This window comes from Furipterus horrens, unplaced genomic scaffold, assembly GCF_987537825.1.
Source record: "Furipterus horrens unplaced genomic scaffold, mFurHor1.1.pri manual_scaffold_5, whole genome shotgun sequence".
In the NCBI taxonomy this organism is placed as follows: Eukaryota; Metazoa; Chordata; class Mammalia; order Chiroptera; family Furipteridae; genus Furipterus; species Furipterus horrens.
Window position 1 is genome coordinate 138481267 of NW_028327175.1, and position 21452 is coordinate 138502718.

A 21452-nucleotide genomic window follows, 5' to 3' on the forward strand; every position below is an offset into this window, starting at 1 on the left:
GGCACATATATGATTCTGCCTGACAGGGTTTATGTGCCAGTTCTGGAAGTGACACACATGTCACTTCCACCCGTGTTACATTCTTGCCTAGCCTGGTCACATGGCCATGCCTAACTGCAAGGAAGTCTGGGAAACAGAGCCTGGTTGTGAGCCACTGCCACAAAGTAAACGTGGGCTGCTCTTACACATTCAAGTGTGTTCTGGTCCCTTTCCTACTGGCAGCCTACAAGTCGGGTGTGAACCTGGCTACAGCAAGACCCCTGGTCAGGAGCTAATTCTATCAATGACTCCTTCGCAAGTTGAAGTTTGCACATTAGCACTGCCTGACCATTTTGCAGAGTCTGGGAGGAAGTGCTGAAAGCCCCTCAGGCAATCTGACTGAACTGTTCCCGGAGGCCCATCCCTATTTCAATGCTGATTTCCATTCCAGAAGCCAACAAGATCCTGCACCAGCACCTTGGGGCCCCCGATGAGCGTCTTGCCCTTCACATCCTCAGGACTCAGGGGCTGGTGCCTGAACATGTAGAAACAAGGACTTTGCACAGCACCTTCCAGCCCAACATCTCCCAGGTAAAGGGGCTCCCTATCTTTGAAGACCCATCATCCAAACACCAAATGTAATGGCAGTGTGGACACAGACTTGTCTCTTTTCTCTCTTTTGGACACTTTAAGATACATAAGAAATAGAAATGAAACTCAAATTAGCTTCATCCCAGAGAAGAACTTATTGTAGGAATTTTTAGGTAACTCACTAAATCCAGCCAGGAAAGTAACTAGGACTCAGAATAAACTTGGACCAAGACTTCTCCCTGTCTCTCGTCTTTCTCTCCCTGAGTCTTCTTTAGTCGGCACTCTACTTGTGGTACCTTTCCATGTATAAGAATAATGCAGACAGTCTCTGAGTGTCTTGGGTTATAATGTACTCCCATCTACTTCCAAATGTGGAAAGGAGAGGTTGCCCCACCTTGGCCCCATGGTCCACCATTGGACCACTCAGCTGCAGCCAGGAAGGCAGGGCCTGGGAAAGCAACTATGCTTGGCCCAGCTTGGATGAGGTGGTGCCATCTGACCGAGAAGCCAGGGAAAACAAGGTTTAAGCAGGGCCATGGGGCCCAAAATTGCTGGTCATAAGGACCATGTGGAGAGCGATGGGGGTGGTCAGTTTAAAGAAGCTGGAGAGCAGTTTTCAGAGAAACAAGGAGAGACATGGCAAATGACAAAATAATCTAAGAGGAAGCTTGCTATAATGAAGACTCCCAGGATGTGCCTGCAGAGATTCAAATTCAATAGGTCTGGGGTGGGGCTGGGAATCTGAATTTTAGCAAGTACCTGGAAGGGTTGTGATGCAGGTGGCTGGGATATCCCACTTTCAGAAACATTAATCTAATGGGTGCAAGTATTATTGACACAGACAGCAGAGTTGTGGGCAAGCTTATCTCTAAAAAGTGGCCACAAGTGACCTGGTTTTACTAGGTTATTTTGTCACTCACTTCTCGCTTTTATTCTGTTCCACATTTTATTTCTTTTATTATTCTTTCTTCCCTCAAAGAGCCCATTCTTCCTGTTTCTGTCTTACCTCTCAATTGAGTAAAATCTCAAGAAATTACAAAGCAAGAAAGATTCTTCCGTGGGAATCCACTGGCCGCACTCCTCCTGCTCCCTGCCCCTTCCCCTCTACCTGCTGCATTGGACAGACTGTGGCTGGGTCTAAGGAGAAACCTGGATGCCTAACGTGCTGCAGTGTGCTTGATGTACGGTGAAACCTCGAGCCCTAGAGGTTAGTTGGAAGAGAGACAGGATCACAGTAAAATATATCCTATTTCAAGGGCTCCAGTTAATTCATTTTGCTCACAATGCATTAGGAAGCCAATCTAGTGGTTTCCTTGGCAACCTTCTTAAAGACCAGTCTGTTTTTGTCATGAAGGCAGAGTCTATAGAACCTCCAAAAGCAGTTTGGGGAATTAAATTGGTTTGTATGGTTGATATAGTTTGTTAATGGCATTCCTCATCTGTCTGGAAGAACATTCCAGTCAGATGGATGGATCGCGTCTGTGGCCATCAAAGACCTGAGCAGGGCCTCACCAAAATGGCGCCACAGTGTCAGTGAAGCTTTCTCCCTCCCCCTCCTGCAGTCTCTTCCCAAGTCATGGCACTAGTGAACCAACGTCAGGGAATCCTCAGCTTTGGGGAACAGTAATGTTTTTGTCCCTGTTTGAGTCTCTGCTCTGGAAGTGCCATGTTGTGAGTCTTTCTTTTACAAAATTAAGTACCATTTTACATTATTTTGATTTTCTCTTTTGAGGTAAGTAGAGAAACCCTGGGGTGTCGCAAAACTGGGACTGATATCAAGTAGACAATGTGATGATGAATCCAGTAAAGGGCCCAACTTGAAGTGGTTGTAAGAGGAGGTGTGTATGTGACTGTGATAGTGTTTGTGTACAGGTGTGTTTGTGTGCATGTGTGTGTGTTGGGGGTTGTGTTAGTGTTGGGAAGCCCCTCATCTTATTAAGCAGGGAAGACTCAGACTCTGATACAGGCGGGCACATGCAGCCAACAGAGACTCCTGGGCGAGAGAAGGGAGTGGATGGCCTAAATGACATTGAAGGTAGAAGTTTCATCTTGATTTGCTCTTCTACTCTTTTCTTTTTCTTTCCTTCTCTCTTTTTTAAAATTTATTTATTTATTTATGTAGCCATCTACATGGACTAATAAATCAGCAAGCCCAAAGAAATAGTTTCACCTAAGAAATATCAATGAAAATTGTAGTCTCTACCACCTACAATATAACTATCTTTCTCTTTTCATTTTTGATGGACTTAGGGAAAACTGCAGATGTGGGTGGATGTTTTCCCCAAGACTTTGGGGCCACCAGGCCCTCCTTTCAACATCACACCCCGGAAAGCCAAGAAGTAAGTAATCTTGAGACCCTGCTATCTTGGCCTGGGGTCCTGGTGCAGGACCAGAGCAAAAGACATCTTCAACATGTGCTCACTTTTAGATTCTACCTCCGTGTGATCATCTGGAACACCAAGGATGTTATCTTGGACGAGAAAAGCATCACAGGAGAGGAAATGAGCGACATCTATGTCAAAGGGTAAGGCTAGCATGCAGCACCTGTGACAGACTCAGGGAATGAAACATACTCTCTCCTTCATTAGTTTTCATCGTTGAGGCTGTTACTACAGGATTCTTGCTCACTTGATGGTATTTTATCTCATTAATGCAACCTGCTTCGGAAGCTCTAGGAAGACAGAGGCAGAGAGAGCAAAAGGAAAAGAAAACCTGTATGAGTCTTGTTTATGAGCAGAGGTATCTAATGACTATGAGAACTCATACATATTATTCATTTATTTATTTTTATCCTCACCTGAGGACATTTTTTCATTGCTTTTAGAGAGAGAGGAAGGGAGAGAAAGAATCACCCATATGAGGGATAAACATTGATTGGTTGTCTCCTGTACATGCCTAGACCGGGGATGGTGCTCACCCGGGGCAGGGAATGAGCCTGTAACCAGGTGTGTGCCCTGGCTGGGACTCAAACCCACAGCCGTGTGATGCTCCAGCCTACTGAGCCACACCGGCCAGGGCTGATACATATTCCTTTATTTCTCTTTTTTAAGTTAATTTTATTGAATTCATTAAGCATATTTGTTATTTCCAAGACTTCTTAGTCATGCAGTTCACTTTTATTTCTTCTTTATACCTTGAATAACTGACTTTAGAAACAAGGAAATCTTCCAAGATTTCATTTCCTGTATATTTTATTACCAGCAGCTAATGTCCATAGGAAAGAGGAAGCGTTATCAGAATTTTTAAAAATCTTTGATTCCACCAACCTTTATTGAGTGCCTGCATCCATCCTGTAAAGAAGCATGGTTGTTCATTACTCTGTTACTTGCATAATTCAATTCCAAATAGCTCATGTTGGTGTTAGGTTTGTGTTGTGCCTTGATCATAGATGTTGAGCACAGAGTGGCATAGTGATTAAGAAGCCAGACTTGGAAACTAACTGGGTTGAAACCCTGGTACTCTTCTTACTAGTTGGACAAGTTAGCGAGCTCACGGTTCCTGATATATTGTAAAATGGAGATAATGAGAGCACCCACTGCTTGGGAATATTCAGAAGATTGAGTTACTCAAAGCATTTAGGATAGTGCCTGGCAGATCGTATTAGGGTTCTCCAGAAACAGAGAACAAGTAGGGTGTGGTGTGTGTGTGTGTGTGTGTGTGTGTAGAGAGAGAGTATAAGGAATTGGCTCACATGATTATAGGGGCTAAGAAGTCTCACAACCTGCCATCTGCAGGTCAGAAGATAAAATGAGATATCCCATCTTAATCAATGAGTCAGAAAAAGGGTGAATTCCTCCTTCATCTGCCTTGCGAGGCCCACCCACACTGGGGAAGGCAGTCTGTTTCACTGAGTCCACTGATTCAATTTCTTATCTCATCCAACCCGCCCCCCCCAAAGAACGTTTAATCTGGGCAAGGCACGTTGACACATAAAATTAACCATTATCCTATGTGTTAGCTAGTATTATTAACATTCCACATAGACTAAGTTAGGTTCCTCGATATGTAAAAAGATGAGACTAGTTGAATTGAATGTATTCATAAAGTGAGAACAAAGTTTCACTTATGAGTCCGAGTGGTCTTCAATCAAAACTTTGTTAAAAACACAATTACTGTCATTTTGGTTGACTGTAAACAGGGAATGTTTCATCAGATTTGTTATTCTTTCTCATTTCAGAATCTTATTACCATTCCCCAAAGAAAACTAATCCCAGTTAATTGCATATATGCAAATTTATTTGGTTATTGTAAGCATTATTTTTTTCAAACCAGGGAAACAAACTCAATACTGAACTGAACTGAAAGAAAACTCCTCTAATCAAAGAATAAAGCTCAACCTAAAGTATTATATTATATTTGCAATTAAAATCTAAGTACTCTATGTGAAATGATAAATAATACATAAATAACATGCCTACTACTACCCACATATGGGTATTACATACAAAGTTATACATATGTGTATAATATGTATACAAATATATAAATATATAAATTTAGGGTAGCTAACTTGTTTTAAAATTAAAATGTGAAAAGAGTCAAAAAAAAAGAGAGGGAAGAGCTGCAGTGGATGAGGGGACTGGGGTCAGTTGCCAGTGACACTCTGGGGAGGAGTCAGGGTGGGAAGCTACTGAGGTCCTAGCCAGAGTGTGTGGACTTTCTCTGGTGAATTAGTTTAAAAGCTTGAAAGTTAATTGTTGAAAGGAATTTCTCAACTAACTTATCCAGTCAATTAATTGACCAACAAAAAGTAAAATTATTGTAGTTGATTGATGTTAACGCTACTACTAATAATGGGACCTAATATTAGCACTTTCTAGTCTCCATGGTCCTTTGAGGCAGACAGACTGAGAGTTATATAATTCTCTGCATTTCTGGCTGTGTGAGCTTATGTAAGTTAGATAGCCTATCAGTTTCTTCATCTGAGAATTGGAATATAGAGAGTTGGGAAGAATGAAATAAGGCACGGTAAGTACCCAGTTCATAGCAGATGACTGCCAACATGAGTTAAGGATTTCCCCCTCCTTCTCTGACTCTTCCTAGTCATGATGTCCTCATGTGAAGGGAGCACATATCATTAACCTCATTTGCCATTGGGAGATGAAGCTTAAAGAGTCAGTGGCAGAGCAAGTTCACAGCCAGGCCTGCCTCTGTCCCACCAAGAATCTCTGTCTGCAGCGTCCAGGCATCAATGTTTTTAAAATCTCCCCAGTTGATTCTGATGCAGTTCTAACATGCAGTCAGTGTTGAGAACCATGCATTCTACTACTTTGCCAGCCTAAAATCCAGTGTTCCCCTGGCTTCCAAACCAGGAGTTTTCCCAGTAGCAGGCAGATGTGACAACTACTTCTTCCCAGGCCAGTTGAGTCATTCGGTCCTTCAACAGGTATTTAATTAACGTCTGCTCTGTGCCAGGCACAAGTCAAGAAAACTTTTCAAATGTCAAAAGTTGAGAAATAACAATATCTCCCTTGCTAGTCTCATTAATATGATCAGAGTCAATCTAATAATAATTTTAAAAAGAAAGCTGTAAGATTACTGGAGTCATGCCTGTTTTGTTTTGCTTATGTAAAATATGGAAGAGGAAATGCTAAAGTTTAGAACTAACTCATTCATCGAGCCTATTGGCAGTGATGACAGACAATGATGAGTTATAGTTTTGAAGACTAAATTCATAGCCAGCTCCAACATTCCCAAAATAGAAGCTAAGTTGTTGATATTTTCCAGAAAATTTCACCTTATCCCTGTTAAGTGAAGTCTAAAGGGTTTCCTGCTTTGGTTTTAGAGGAATTATATTTTATTTGGCTACAACCTGTGTTGGATGCAACGGAGCACCTCCCCTTCATAAATCAACCCCCAGCTCTGTAGATAACTGGAAGCTGCCCAAGAAAAGTGCATTAATTCTCCTGCCCTTCACTCCCCTAATCACTGCACAATTTTGTGGCTAGATTACCTGTCAATCACACGAAACTAAGTCTGTTTGCCTCTGCTTTTCAGATGGATTTCTGGCAATGAAGAAAACAAACAGAAAACAGATGTCCATTACCGGTCCTTGGATGGTGAAGGGAATTTTAACTGGAGATTTGTTTTCCCATTTGACTACCTCCCAGCTGAACAACTCTGTATTGTTGCTAAAAAAGTAAGCTCTGAAATATGCCAATGGGAAGTGAATGTCATGGGTCTTCCTTAACACAACACTCAGAGAATGTTGGAGCCACTCAGCACCTCAGCGGTCATGAGTTCAGTTCCCTCTTGGTGCAGATGGTGACTATGAGGCTTCCAGAAGAGTAGATACTTGCCCAGGGTCACACAGCTACGAGAGCTATTTGCAGGGTTAGAAGCATGCAGAATACAACTTTCCTTTCCCTAACGTGCCGGAGGCAGGGGGAAGGATCTGGTAAAAAGTAGACATGGGAGTCTTGGATCAATATATACAACAACCCAAGGATATGTTTCTCCCCATGATAAGCAGAACAGTTTGACTAATTAACCAGAGGCAAAATATTCAAGTAGGTAAAATTTCCCTCCTTCAGAAGCATTTTTATAAGGGTTCAGGGCCCTGGTGGTCTTAATTTGTAAGACTCTCCGTTACAGAACTCAACTCAAACTGGCTTCTGCCAAGAAAGTGATTTGTTGGTTCACATTACAAAAAAGTCCAGGGTTGGCTGGCTTTCAGGAATGCCTGGGTCCCAGGTTGGACGGATGGTGTCTTTAGAGATGGCCCTCACTTCTCCGCCCCTCTGCTCTGCCCTCTGTGGGCCTCCTTCCCTGGTGGAGCCCCGGTTCACATCCTGCCCTCTCGGCAACCTCAGCAGAAAGAGAACATGTCCGCTGTGCACCAACCAGACTTCTGGGGTGGGGCCGCACTGTGTGTGCCTGTCCGGGGTCATGTGCCCATTCCTGAACCAACCAGCGCTGCCGGGGATGCAGTGCTCCGATTGGCTGTGGAGTAAAGAATGGAGTCAGTTCTTCCCAAACTGCATGGACCAGAGGAAGGGACTCTCTGAGAAAAGGGCCTGAAACCTTGGCAGGCAATACTAACAGATGCCTTTTATAGGCCCTCCTTCCCCCTTCTACCCCCCAGCTCTTTCCCTAGCTCTTCCCAGTCATGTCCTCTCCCCAACATCTGATTAAAATATACCTGCCTCTGTCCCATCTGGCGAGGCCCTACCCCCTGCTGGCCCTACTCAGTGCTGATGCTATAGTGAGCACTTTTCTGTACCAGGTGAGATGAATGATTTCAACGGGCACTTTTTAGCGACACAGAACTCAACTTGATGTCTCAGCATGCACACTTTCAGACGGTGAAGCAGCTTGGGGTAGGGAAGGTGAGGGATCTGGGGTCAGGTAGGCCTTAATTAAGTTTCCTTTCCCATTTGCCCACAACTGGAGCTGGACCTCCTCATGCCCTGAGTGGTATGTGGAGCCTGAGGCCATGCAGGACAGTCAGGTGGGGCCAGGCAACAGCAGAGTGGGCTTCCAAGCCCTTCAAAGACAGGTCCCCTGAGCCCTGCCAAGGGGAACGTTCCTGAAATGTCATCTGAAAAACAAGGAACAACCCAACAATCATCCATCAGATTCATGAAGCGTTGGGGAACTTCCCTTTCTTCTAAGGCCAGAGGAACGTAGGTATAATTAGGCTGTGGAGGTGTGATTATTTTTGGCTAGTGTTGCCTAGGCAGCGGCAGGGACCAGTCCTCACCCCACCTAACTAGCATGAGGGAATTGGGAGGTCTTACTTGACCACAGCATGTAAAACCCACCAATATTTTTCAAAAGTCAGAATGCCAGGACATTTTAAATCTGCAGTGATAAAAAAGTAAAATCTGTGCCCCAGTGAAGTGAGTGTGCTAAGACATCCACGTGGGGTGGGCAGAAGGTGGCTGAGCAGAAGTAACACCCCAACAGGTGATATTGTGGGCGGGCCTAGAACATCCTGGCTTTGGCAGGGTAATCCAAGCAAGCCTTAGTGGTCTTCCAGGGGGAGATATAACCACTCCCTAAACTCCAGGAGTGGCCGCAGGAAATCACACTGATAGGAACATTGCAGGAAACCTTCTGTTTGGGAACTGCCTGGGACATCCATTTTGTCACCCAGCTGGTGGCCTTGAGATGTCCTGGGGAGCCCAGCTGTCCTCCATACACATGGGTGGAGGGGCAGGGCTGTGGGGAGAGGGTTTTAGGTGAGGAGAACAAAGGAGAGAAAAGGCCCCATGACTGTATGCTGGAATTTCCAAGGGGAGGGTTTCAGAATCCAGTAATCAGTGTAATTTGGCCTGTCTTTCTCTTGTCATTTTAGGAACATTTCTGGAGTATTGACCAAACGGAATTTCGGGTGCCACCCAGACTGACCATTCAGATATGGGATAATGACAAGTTTTCTCTGGATGACTACTTGGGTAGGGCTTACCTTAGGATACTTTTCTCTAAGAAATTGTATTTGGAATTAGTGAAATCGGTTAAAATTTGGAATCAATTACTTAAATCTCCAGTACTGTGGGTAACTGGGGGTGGGGTGCAGTCACGGCCTGGCTGTCCTCTGGACAGGGTGGCACAGTGAACGTCGCCCCTTTCTGTGGGCACGAGGGCCCCGTGGAGGCTCTTGTACCAGCTTCTGTCTTGCTGTTAAGACTCAAATCCTGTTTCTACAAAAGGATGCCACACCCCTGCCTTTACTTCCAAACCCTCGGTCCTCAGCACTCCATAATGGCTTCCTCCTCCTCCACACTGCGCTCAGGCATTACTGAGGTCCCCTAATGCCCCTACCCATTGTTCTTTCCCCCAGGGTCCTCCTCCTCTGTGGCTAAAAGCTCCTGTTAAGTGCCCTACACACACACACACACACACACCCTGGGCTTTTCAGTCTTGGCATGCAGCCCCCGCCCCCAACCCCAGTAGCACAGTGCTCTTCTGATTTCTCGCTCTCAGGCCTCGGGTCTGTCTCCTTGCCTGGCTCTGTTTCTCCCTCCCACTCCTTAAACACAGGCCTTCGCCTTCCCTGGGTTCTCTGGCTCTCCCCAGAGCCCCTCGGTGATTTTCTCACAGTCACCTTTCAGCAAGGTACGACTTCTAAACCAGGATGTGGGTGCCTGACATAGAGTAATAAACTGTTATGACGAATCATTGCACTATATAAATGTATCAAATCAGCACATCCTACTCCTTAAACTTACACAATGCTATATGTCAATTACACTTCAGAAAGACCCATTATGATGATTATCCCCAATTCCCCATCAGAAACTTCCACCCTTATGTTTGGCTGGTACCTCAAACTTATCATGACTGAAGCCAAACTCAGCCTTCCTTCCTGGACCTCATACCTGCTCTCCTCATGGGCCCTCCATGGTCCCAGCCACGCAGGCAAGGGCACCCAGAGTCCCCCGAGGGTCCTCCGCCCTCTCCCCCAACTCAGCACTAACAGAGTACTCTGCTTTATCATGCACTTCTGTTTTCTCATTTCCATGACCTCTGCCACTTGCCAGTTAAGACCTCATTTTCTCTTAACCCCTAACTCATGTCCCTGGCAAAGGAAAAGCCCTTGGTGGCCAATGGCTGTGACTTGTTTGTCCTTTTACCTGTCACAGCACTGAGAGCAGTGGCTTTGATGTAGTCAGTGCTTAATAAGAGATGAACAAACAAATGAGTGAGCAAGGATCTAACTTATAAAGCATAAGGGCAGTAAATTCCAGAATAGTGGAGGGTTTTCCCTTGGAATTTAAACAAAATAGTCTGACAACAAATAAAGAGAATGAGTATATTTTAAAATAGCTAGTCGGCAAATGACGGGAGTTATCACCCAAAGGAGAGCTGAGAAAAAAGCAGGAATAAGTTCAAGTTCAAGAAAGGCTGAGTAAATTGCAGGCTATGGCTCCATTGTAAGATGAATGGCTGTTTCTAGCAGGACGGCTTAGAGACAATCTGCCACAATCTCCCTCTTGCTCTTTGCTATCACTGTTGAAGACCAACTCTTGTCCCAGTTGTCCATAGACTTGACCCCAAACACACACACCATCTGCTGAAGGAAAGGGCTCATGGGTGGGCCCAAGCCCAGAAGACAGTCAGTGCACGTGCTATGAGCCTTACTGCCTCCCATCACGGAAGAGAAAATGTGCTTCTCCAGGCACCCTGCAGTGGGCTTCCCAGTTCCTGGCAAGAATTTCCTGTTGAGCTGCAATGTTCCCTCTCAAACTCCTGTTCCTGAGGTTGCAGTAGGAGAGATGTGAACATGACTGTTCCATGGAGGATCCCATGTTCCAAGTACCAGGTGTCTTCGCCCGAAGCTACATGACTGTGTTCAGGGCAATTCAGAACTAATAGGAGTAAATTTCAAATCCAGAGTCGGTGAAAATTTTGTCCATAGATGTTTAGTGGTTTTTGAGCATGTAGAGGAACCCTGTTTATGCTCCTGTCTGTGAGAAATAAAACATGCAGTCCTCTGAGATGCTGAGTGGTGGACAGGTATTTCTTCGGCCATTTTCCATCCTGTCTGTAAAGAATTGTAAGCGTCTGCCATGATCCCTTTCTCTAACACACTCTTTACCTGGTCAGAATCACTGTCTGCCTCCCTTTTGACAGGAACATTCTGTTCCCTTGTAAACAACGGCGGATCTGCTCGAAACTTATTGGAATTTAATGTTTCCCTGGCCAGGTTTCCTGGAACTTGATTTGCATCACACCATCATTCCAGCAAAATCACCAGAGAAATGCAGTTTGGACATGATTCCGGACCTCAAAGCCATGGACCCCCTTAAAGTGAAAACCGCCTCCCTCTTTGAACAGAAGTCCATGAAAGGGTGGTGGCCGTGCCACGCAGACAAAGACGGCTCCCGGGTGATGGCTGTACGAACACTTCCTGGCTGGGGGGCATGCAGGCCTTGCACCCTTTAGGTTTTGCTCCTTATCGGTAGATTTACTCCAGACAAGATAAGATAAGAAATGTTAAATTAGTGGGACTTTCGGTCATGGGAACAGCGTGTACCTGGGATCACAAGAGAAGGTGTCCGTGAGCCCATGTCTGGGGTTGAGTGGAAAATGGAGGCATTGGAATTGTCAAAGAACTGGAAGCAGAGAGGTTGTACAGTATTTCTTTAGGAGCCTCCTTTACCCGGAAGGCTAATTTATGCTGAGCTATTAGTACAGGTCAGTACAGGAAAGGAAATTTCAGATTGGAGCTGTTCTCTTAAAAAAAAAGATGGAGGAAGAGAGGATGCAGACCTTCACTGAGCAGGAAGACCATGACTTACAAGCAAGTTTGGAGAACTTGAGGTATATTCTGATATAGAAGCAAGCATGCAGGTCACCATGTCACAAAAGACTCCTGAATTCATTGTATATTATTAATAGTCATTAACATTTTACATCACTGATTATAAGCCAGTGCTAAATGCCTTACATCCATAATCTTGTTTTCTAAAACAACTTTGAGGTGTAATTTCTACAAATAAACTGCACCCATTCATAGTGCACCATTTGATGAGTTTTGACAGATGGAGGCACTCGTGAAACTACTATAACTAAGATCCAGAATATGGCCATTACCCCAAAAGTTTCCTTGTGCCCTTTGCAGTCCATCACTTCCCCCAAGTTGGCCCAGGAAATTACTTACCTATTTTCTGCCACTATAGATTAGTGTTTGCACATAATGTCACTTAGTTCTGCTGCAAACGCCATCAAGTAGACATTATCCCCTTTTTATAGATTCAGAAACCAGGCTTAGAGAGATGACGGGGCATCTTGCCGCCATCAAACTCCCATCTTCGCCTGACTCGTCAGCATAGTGGTCACCAGCACTCCACCACCTACATGAACGTCAGGGTCGGGGTTCTCAAATCGTTGCTGACTTAGTATGGCTTTTCAGGGTTCCAGAAGGACTGTACAACCTTAGTTAAACCTGGCTGTACAGGTGGGCGAGTTTCTAGACCTCTTTCGGCCTCAGTTTTCCTCATGTGCACATGAGGATAATATCAGTACAGGCCGTACGGGGTTGCCGTGAGCATTGCACAAGACTGATTATCTGTAGGGCAGGGTTAGGCAGGGCCCAGTGCTTCACTCAGGAACCTGTGAGCAGAGAGGCAGCATTCATTCATTCACTCGCTCATTCATTGATTCAGCGAGCGTACATCGAGTACCTACTAAGTGTCGGCACTGCTCTGTGCCGTGGGGGCCCATGGTAGGCATGAAGCATGTGGGTTCTCTGGGAGCCTACAGTTAATGCTCCATAAGTATTAGATATTGTTATGAGCAGTACTCAGGTTAATCTGAGTCCAAGTAAAGCTACAAAGGCAAGGAGATGGATGTGAGAAAGTTAGAATGACAGGGTGACAGAGAGTGACGAGCAGGGAGGAGGGGAAACAATTTGTCCTCTTGAGCTCCCATAAGGAGCCAGTTCAGAAACACATGGAAGAGGAAATGTGATGAAATCTCTTGAGGAAAATTTAAGGCAATCTCGGGATTGTTTTACAAGAATAAAAATCATTGCTTGGGGAATACTCCTTGGGCCGAAATGAAAATATTTGTGAAACATGATGTCATGTGTTTAACCTGTTCTGCTTTACTGAAGGGGAAAGTGGAGATGACATTGGAAGTCCTTAATGAGAAGGAGGCCGATGAGAGGCCAGCCGGGAAGGGACGGGATGAACCCAACATGAACCCCAAGCTGGACCCACCAAAGTGAGAGCCCTCTTTGTTCTCAGCGTTGTCTCATCCCCAAACACCTGCAGCTGAAAGACCCCCTTCCAATGGACTTAATGGACTGGATTAGTGTTGTCCTTCTTATTTAGTACTTAATAGTTGGGGGCAGAGGGGGGAGTTGGTGACCTGGCTTTATTTTAACCACTCTTCGTTCCCAAGAAATCAAAGTCCATGTGCCTTTAACATCTTAGGAAGCTATAGAAGGTTCAAGAAATTTTCTTGGCCAACTAAGGGGAATAATATCTTTTCTTGATGTTATAAATGTTATTAATTATTCTTTAGATGGTGGTGTGCCCTGAGGTAAAATATCTGTCCCTCCTGAGTTGGGTGGGTAATACCATTTCTTTGCAATGCAGCCGACCAGAAACTTCCTTCCTCTGGTTCACCAACCCGTGTAAGACCATGAAGTTCATTGTGTGGCGCCGATTTAAGTGGGTCATCATCGGCCTGCTGATCCTGCTGATCCTGCTGCTCTTCGTGGCTGTGCTCCTGTACTCCTTACCGGTGCGAGTCCTGGGCTCCTAGTCATGGTTGTGTGTGTGTGTGTGTGTGTGTGTGTGTGTGTGTGTGTGTGTGAACTGTGCTTGGTCATCTAACTTGGTACTTGCCTTTGTTGCTCTTCAGAAGAATGACTTACCTAGGAGTCATGTGTCCTGTGGTTAGAATTGCATTCTTAGAGTTTCACGAATTTCAGGCAAAACTTTATGGTCTGAAAAACACTTTGGTGTCAGGAATTCTAGGAGAAATCTCTCAGGCCTTTATCAATGGACTATAGCCAGCATTTCTAACTGATCTTCCTGCCTTTAGACTCTGTCCTAGTATTCACAGATCCCCAAATCTGGGGTTCTTATAGATCTACACAAACCCTGAGCTCCACCCAATCTAGAGAGTTGCCCCGCCCCAGCAAGTATTGCCCTTACCTGCCAGGATGCCTTTGCCAAAGCCCTTCCTTCACCTGTGTTTTGTCTATCAACATAGTCATTTGTTAAGACGCACATCACATAACCTCCCCCTTAAATTTCCCTTAGTCATCCCAGACATAAATGAAAGTCCAAATGGGGATTTTGCCAGTGTGCTTAGAAGTAGTGCTCTCATTTCTTCATTCAAGAAATTTGTTGAGCATCTACTATAGGCTAGGAACTGGGGTATACACATGACCAAAGCATGATCTCTGCCCACAAGCAGTTTACGGCCCAGAGACAAGCAGACATGTGAACAAGGAAACTACTATGAGAGGCAGGCTGTTACAGAGATATGAACAAATGATCATAAGAGCCAATTGCGGAGGATGGTTTCAATGAGGAGGGGCATTTACGACCAGTTTGCCAAGTGGGGAAGGGCTAATCCAGGCATTCAGATGCTCTTACCTCAATTCATATTAATAATAATATAGTTTGTGTTGAGCAGCGTAGCCATATAACCAAAAGAGCAGAAATTTTATGTCTTTGTTTTCCGCAGGATAGTACTTTCAGTTAGCTAAGTACTAAGAATATGTACACTATTTTCTAATCATAGGTAGTCCAACCTGTCTTGACCACTTAAAAAATTCCTCATAATTAGTTCTTTTTCTTGATTTAGATTCGATTGGTTTAAAATCGTGGTTCTCAACTGGGGGAGATTTTGCCCCCCAGAGGGCATTTGGCAATGTCCAGAGACATTTGGGTGGTCACAACAAGGGTGTGCTACTGGCATTAGGGACTAGGGGAGAGGCCTGGGATGCTGCTGAACATCCTGCAATGCCCAAGACAGCCCCCAACAGGAAATAGTCATCTGGTCCTAAATGTCAATAGTGTCAAGGTTGAGAAATTCTAACTTAAGCATATATATTTTACACTGGTTTTGCTTCCTTTTCAGAACTATTTGTCAATGAAGATTGTGAGGCCAAATGCATAATGAAAGCAAAGCCTTCTTTTCAAGAGTCATCAGCAAGGAGGGAATCCTGTCTGTGTTTATGGACCAAAATCAAGAGTGATTTTGTTTGTGTCTGAGACTACATCCCAGGGGCAGGTTATACTACTTCACCGAGCCCAGCCGTTCCCAGAGGTCCAGGCCCTGGAAAGACAGGCCAACTAGCAACATTTTTATCTTGTTATATTTTTTTGAAGTATTATAATTTTTACCACGTTTTTCAGAATTATTTTTCAAGGTGGCTGATTCCATTTAAAAATCATCTTTTTTCTATGTGTCCTTAGTTCTATAATTCAATTTTTGGAAATTGCTGAAATCAAATTTGAAAATTCCTGCATCTCGACCTCATATTCTTCTTACTTGTATTCAACAAAAAGGACTGTGCATTATAAAAACAAAATAATTAGAGCCATTATTATGATATTTTATATGGATAAATGTCATGAGAACCTATTCAGCCTCTGTGATAAACCCAAATAAAAACATTTCACTTTTAATACATAGCTGTTTGTTGTAGCTGTGGGCTGAGTTGGGAAGGAGACAGCGTCCAGTCCTCCGGTCTCAGCGGATGAAATGCCACAGCATACCACTTGGCGATAAACCCCTTATGCATGTGCTGCCCAGTCTCGTCCAGAGGGTCACACTGAAGCTCATATAATAAGTAATAAAAGCTAGCACTTATTAAAAATGCCTATTCTATGTACAACATTGTTTGAAATGCTGCATGTGTAACTCATTTAATCCTCAGGGTAACGCTATAAGGGTAGGCAACATTATTAACCCCATTTTACATTTGAAGAAATTAAGGGAGAAAGAGGTTAAGTAACTTGCCCAAGGCCACACAACCAAGGCATGGTAGATCTGGAATTTGAACCTAGGCAGTCTGGGTTCTTTCCTTTCTAATTTCTTTTAACCACAATATAATACCACCTGTAGGAGGGCTGTCAAGAGGAGCATGGAGCTGAGATGGTCACATAACAAGTGACAGCAGCAACCCAGTGTGGTTCCATGCCCACACCAAAGGAAGTCAACATGTTTTCTACAACAAGTGAGAACATTGTCCTGTTACTATATCAGACCATCAGTGGATTCTATTCAAAGAGTGACCCAGAACTGAGGGGAACAAGAAATGGTATGAAAATGGTGATGCTTTTGAACATTTAGACGATGTTCTATCACAGTGGTCACTATCTTGGCATCATTGCTTTGTTTCATATTTTGAACATTTTAATTCCCTTCAAAGTTCTGCCAAAAATCTGAGCATTCAAAGTGCTCCATACATAAAAAGGTCGGGCCACAGCACTGGCTAAACTGGAACACTTGCCGCTCCCCCAGGCACTGCGTGGTCTCCTCCCTAAGTCCACGCAGGCCATGTCCCATATAACTTTGCAACCTTTTCAAGTCACATTGCACCTACACCAAACTGCTACTTTCTAACAACATCACATCATCTTGCTTGTAATTAACAAAGGTCTACAGCTTTTATCTAATTTAGGGGACACTAATGATGAAAGAGAGACAGTTTTATTTAAAATGGTGCTTTCTTGGAGAAAAAAAAAAAGTAGGCTCCATAAAAGAGCAATGTTGTTGCAGGCAAAGCCGTTATTTGAAATATTTAACAATCAGTATGGCATTGACACCACTGATCAGAGAGCATATACATCACCCCATCACAATAGATAGGGGCTGTAAAAAAAAAACTTCAAACAGCCCTGGCCAGTGTGGCTCAGTTGGTTGGGTGTTGTCCCATAAAGCAAAGGGTTAAGGGTTCGGTTCCTGGTCTGGGCACACACCTGGGTTGCAGGCTTGATCCCAGTCAGAGTGTGTGAGAAAGGCAACCAATTGATGTTTTTTCTCTTGCATGGATGTTTCTTTCTCCATCCCTCTCCCTCTCCCTCTCTAAGATCAATAAGCGGGTCCTGAGGTGAGGATTTTTTTTTTTTTTTAATTTAAACAGCCATACCAGTAGATGCAATTTGAGCATTAGCCTTTCAGGGACCTCCACCAATATACTCTCCCATAGGGCCTCACTCAAGTTATGGTTGCTGAGCAGATAAATGGGCGATCATGAGGAAAGTCTTTTTCTCCCTTTTCTTCAGCATTCCTAACTGGAATCCGCTAGTGTAGTTTCTTTGAGTAAATGGCAGCAAAGCTCTATTAGGAATGAACTAACTCCCAGAGAGACTACTGAGCTGGGCTTTCTGGGTAATACTCTCCCCCACCCCCCAAAAAAGCTCCATCTTGTCAAAAGATAATGGTCCCTCATTTGAGGTTGTTAGCCGCCTGGTGACCTATAAATGATAGCTAAAAGCTGGAACTAATCACAGTCCAGTCAGATTGTCGCTTCACTGCAAATTAAATGACACTTAGTCCTAACTGATTCTAGCAAGTGCCACCATTAACGCTGGAGCCTTCATTAGGAAAATAAATCTCCATCAATGTCTTGAGGGTGACAGGAAACTGAAAATCCTGACAGCCTAACACTTGATTTTGTTTTGTTCTTCCTTCTCCTTTTAGGGCTAGGAAAAAAAAAAAAAAGTCACAATTAGACTTGCATGTTGCTTTCAAGCGCTATTTAAAAGGTGGGCATTCTGAAACCCATTTTGAAAAGGGAGCAGAGGGGCGCTGTGCAGGCTGGTGTTCCAGGTGCTGGCCCAATGGTGGCTCTCTGCCCCTCCGAGTTCACCCCATTCAGAAGCTTGTTTGTCCAAAGCCAGGAACTGACTGTTTCACACTGCTGAGCAGATGTTATTACAAACACAACTAGAAGGCAAGGGGGCTTTCCAGAAATGCCTGTGCAGTTCAGAGAAAGTACAACTTGACTACCATATGGGGAACCAACATTGACAATGATTTCAAAGTTTTAAAACCCTCTGCAGTTTAAATATTTCATCCTAAATAGATTTCTTTGTGAGGCCAATATATTCAGTACTCTGGACCATGTGCATGCAGCCTCCCAAGGCAGATGGGAATTCCATTCCAAAGAATGCGTTTCAAAGTGGACATGATGTGGAATTAGTTCATAATGGAGTCGATGTTGTAAATAGATTAAGCACCCGCCATCTTTGCAGCTGAGTTTTGTGTTTGTTCAGCGTTGAATGGCTACTCCCTAATCTTTCTTAGGTTAAACATAATGGGGTCCTAAGGAACATCAAAGAAAGGCTGCTTTCCCTTTGGATGTACATGCCCAAAATGAAATGCCAGAGTTCATGAAGTTCAAGAAAAACACAAGAGAAACGTGTAGCGCGGACTAACAGCAAAACCTAACGGGTAAGAGAACATAATGAAAAACACAGGCCCACCATCTGTATGGCCAAACTCATAACTTCAGGAGTACAACTCTGTAGAACATGCAGACTCGATTTTTACTATTTAAATAAATGTAACAAGAAAGAAAAATTATAATTTTTTGACTCCCACAGAGTAAACTGAATGCGTCTCAAGGCAACCTGATTTTGCCAAAATTTATCTCAACTCCTTAAAGAGGCCCATTCAGTCCTTGACTAATATTAATGTGCTACTTCCATGTGTTTTCACAAAATCCTAGAGCCAAACCCATAATCCTCTCCCCATCATATTTCAGCTCAGTCCTGCCCCAGCAATTATCAGGAGGAGGACCAGGAATATCCAGCTGGATTCCAATGTAGCATGGCAGCCTCTCAGATGAGGTTTCACCTGGGTCAACAGGATAAACAAAATGAATGAATGGAATCCTGTCTTAGAGGCGGCAAGAGCACGGGGCCAGAGATTCCAGACGTCTGGAAGCCTGTGAGCTTACCCCAGCTCCGGCACAATGTAACACTGTGACTTTGGGCATCTCTCTGGCTTCCTGTTCCTCCTTTGTAAAAGGCTGAATTCAATTATCTTATCTGTTTTGTTTTATGGTTCTGCTTGTTTGTAGCTCAGTTTCCTCACCTATAAAATTGGGACAATAATCTTCATAGAATGATTATGAAGATAAGATGATTTAAAAGATGCAAAAGTGTTTACAACAGTGCTTGAGACAAAGTAAGTCCTCGATGATTTTACTTATCATCCTAATCTTTACCATCATCATCATCATCATAAGACAAGATCAGCTAAACAGATATGGGTCAGGAGGTGACAGAGACACACTTTGAAATGTAGTCTTTGAAAGGATGTGAATCACTGCTATCCAAAATGATGCTGATCACCTCCCCAACAAGTTCTAACTGTACATCCCTAATTATAGAAAGCAGATAAAAATGCTAAGGCAGTTCCACAAAAACATTAAACATAGAATTACCATGTGATCCAGCAATTTTACTTCTGGATACATATCCTAAAGACCTGAAAGCAGAGACTCCCCCAAGCTCATGGCAGCATTATTCACAATAGCTGAAAGTTTCAAGTAACTCAAGTATCTATCAACAGGTGAGTGGATAAATAAAAAGTGGCATGGGGGACAGACTCATAGATGGAGAGCAGGATGGCAGCTGTGGAAAGAGGTTAGTGGGTGGAGGGGTTGAGCAAAAAGGAAAAAGGACTCATGTACACGGACAACAGTGTGGTGATTGCCAGGGCGAGGGGCATATAAGAGGACTAAATTTAATGGAAAGCCTACAATAAAGATTAAATTTTTAAAATTAATAATTCTTTGCTGTGGGGTTGTCTTATGCATTGGAAGAAGTTCAGCAACACGCCTGCACTCTACCTACTAGAAGCCAATAGCAGGAGACAGCTGACATCCTTAACATATCCAAATCAATAAAGTTATTGGTAAAAATGAAAAATGTGTCTTTTATTTTATGGAAAATACTAAATTGACTTTTTAGGCAACCCAATATTTTATATGTGCATTTCTTCAAGTTTCCTCATCAGGAAGAGTAGGTTATCGTTTATGAGATTTTTAAAATTAATTATGGTAATGTGTGTAAAGATCCTACTGCTGTGCCAAACACATATATTGGCTACTATTTTTATCACCATCAATCACCATCATGAATTACTATGAGCATGGACAGTGACCTTTACTCTGGTTTAAGAGCACAACTAGTTTTTTAAAACATTTTATAACATGAATGTAATTCTTCACATGAACAATTTCCTCATGTAATTTATTTGAAAGCCCCTGAAAATTCAGTTATGAAATTTTAAAAAATGTGGTATGTACATCCAAGGAAATATGATTCAGCCTTACAAAGGAAACAAATTCCGACACGTGCTAGAACAGAGAAGAGCCTTAAGACATCATCCCAAGTGAAATAAGCCAGACACGGAAGAACAAAAACAATACAATTCCACGTAAAAGAGGCACCTAGAGTCATCAAACCTGTAGAGACAGAAAGTGGAATGGTGGTTGCCAGGGGCTACTGGGAAGGAAAATGAGGAGCTGGTGTTTAATGGACACGGAGTCTCCATTTTGAAAGATGAAAAGACTTCTGTGGATGGATGGTGGTCATGGGAGCACAACAGTGTGAATGTATTTAATACCACTGAACTGGACACCTAGAAATGGTAAATTTTATGCTATTTATATTTGACCACAAAAATAAAAATGCTAAGAGAATGAAAGTTCCCCTCAGACCCCTCTGTGACATCAGAGACCTGCTTCTCTCCTGTTCCCTGTAGATCCCAGCCCAGGCCCTGCGAGGCAGGTAATCCTTGCTGATGGGCTGAGGGGTGAGTCCCGACTCATGACCAACGCACAGGTCACAAAGGGGCATCCTGACAGCTAAATTCAGCACCTGCAGACATGGTTTCTTTGGCCCAGACTGTCTTTTTATAATTAACTGGCAATGTTTAGAAATTGTGGGGAATACCATATTTTGAGCTTTCCTCGACAAATTGTAAGATCTGTCAATACTTCACTGAACAAAAATTGGCTGGAGCCACGTGCCTGCCAGTTCACCACAGACCCAGGACCTGCCCACCCCTGCTTCTCAGACGTTTCCTGCCCAACTCCTCAAGATGCTGAGTGTGGGACTCAGATACATTTTGTTGTCAAAGTAATGAGAGGAGGGGTCTCTAACGGAGGCATAAAATCAGCTGGAGGCTCCCAGCTGAGTAACCCTCCCAAGCCTGTCTCCACTGCAGTGGCCATGGCCCTGCCCTGCTCCCCTCTGGACTTAGGGCAGCCCTTCTCTGCCAGCTTGACCCTGCTGCCCCTCCCAGCTGCCCCAAGGCAGCTGGCTCCTTGATGAGTTTCCTCTCCTGGCTCCCACTGGCTGCTGCATTGAGTGTGGCTACATCAGACATGGGGTGGGGGGTGGGATCCTAGAAGGAACATTGCAGATAGGAGGAATCTGAGGGTAAGTCCC

General features: G+C 43.9%; 1 protein-coding gene across 2 annotated transcripts in view; it reads left to right on the forward strand.

Moving 5' to 3' along the window:
- MYOF (myoferlin) overlaps window positions 1-15668 on the forward strand; it is a 147323-nt gene extending 131655 nt beyond the window's left edge. Inside the window, exons 47-55 of one of the 2 annotated variants that reach the window (XM_090277959.1) lie at window positions 431-570; window positions 2821-2909; window positions 2999-3094; window positions 6568-6709; window positions 8870-8969; window positions 11222-11412; window positions 13133-13242; window positions 13620-13767; window positions 15118-15584. In XM_090277959.1, coding sequence (XP_090134085.1) covers window positions 431-570; window positions 2821-2909; window positions 2999-3094; window positions 6568-6709; window positions 8870-8969; window positions 11222-11412; window positions 13133-13242; window positions 13620-13767; window positions 15118-15156 — 1055 coding nt within the window. In that variant the 3' untranslated portion in view covers window positions 15157-15584. Of the gene's footprint in view, window positions 1-430; window positions 571-2820; window positions 2910-2998; window positions 3095-6567; window positions 6710-8869; window positions 8970-11221; window positions 11413-13132; window positions 13243-13619; window positions 13768-15117 lie in introns of both variants that reach the window. The other variant, XM_090277958.1, reaches the window with a different exon arrangement.
- Window positions 15669-21452: the final 5784 nt, after the last annotated feature.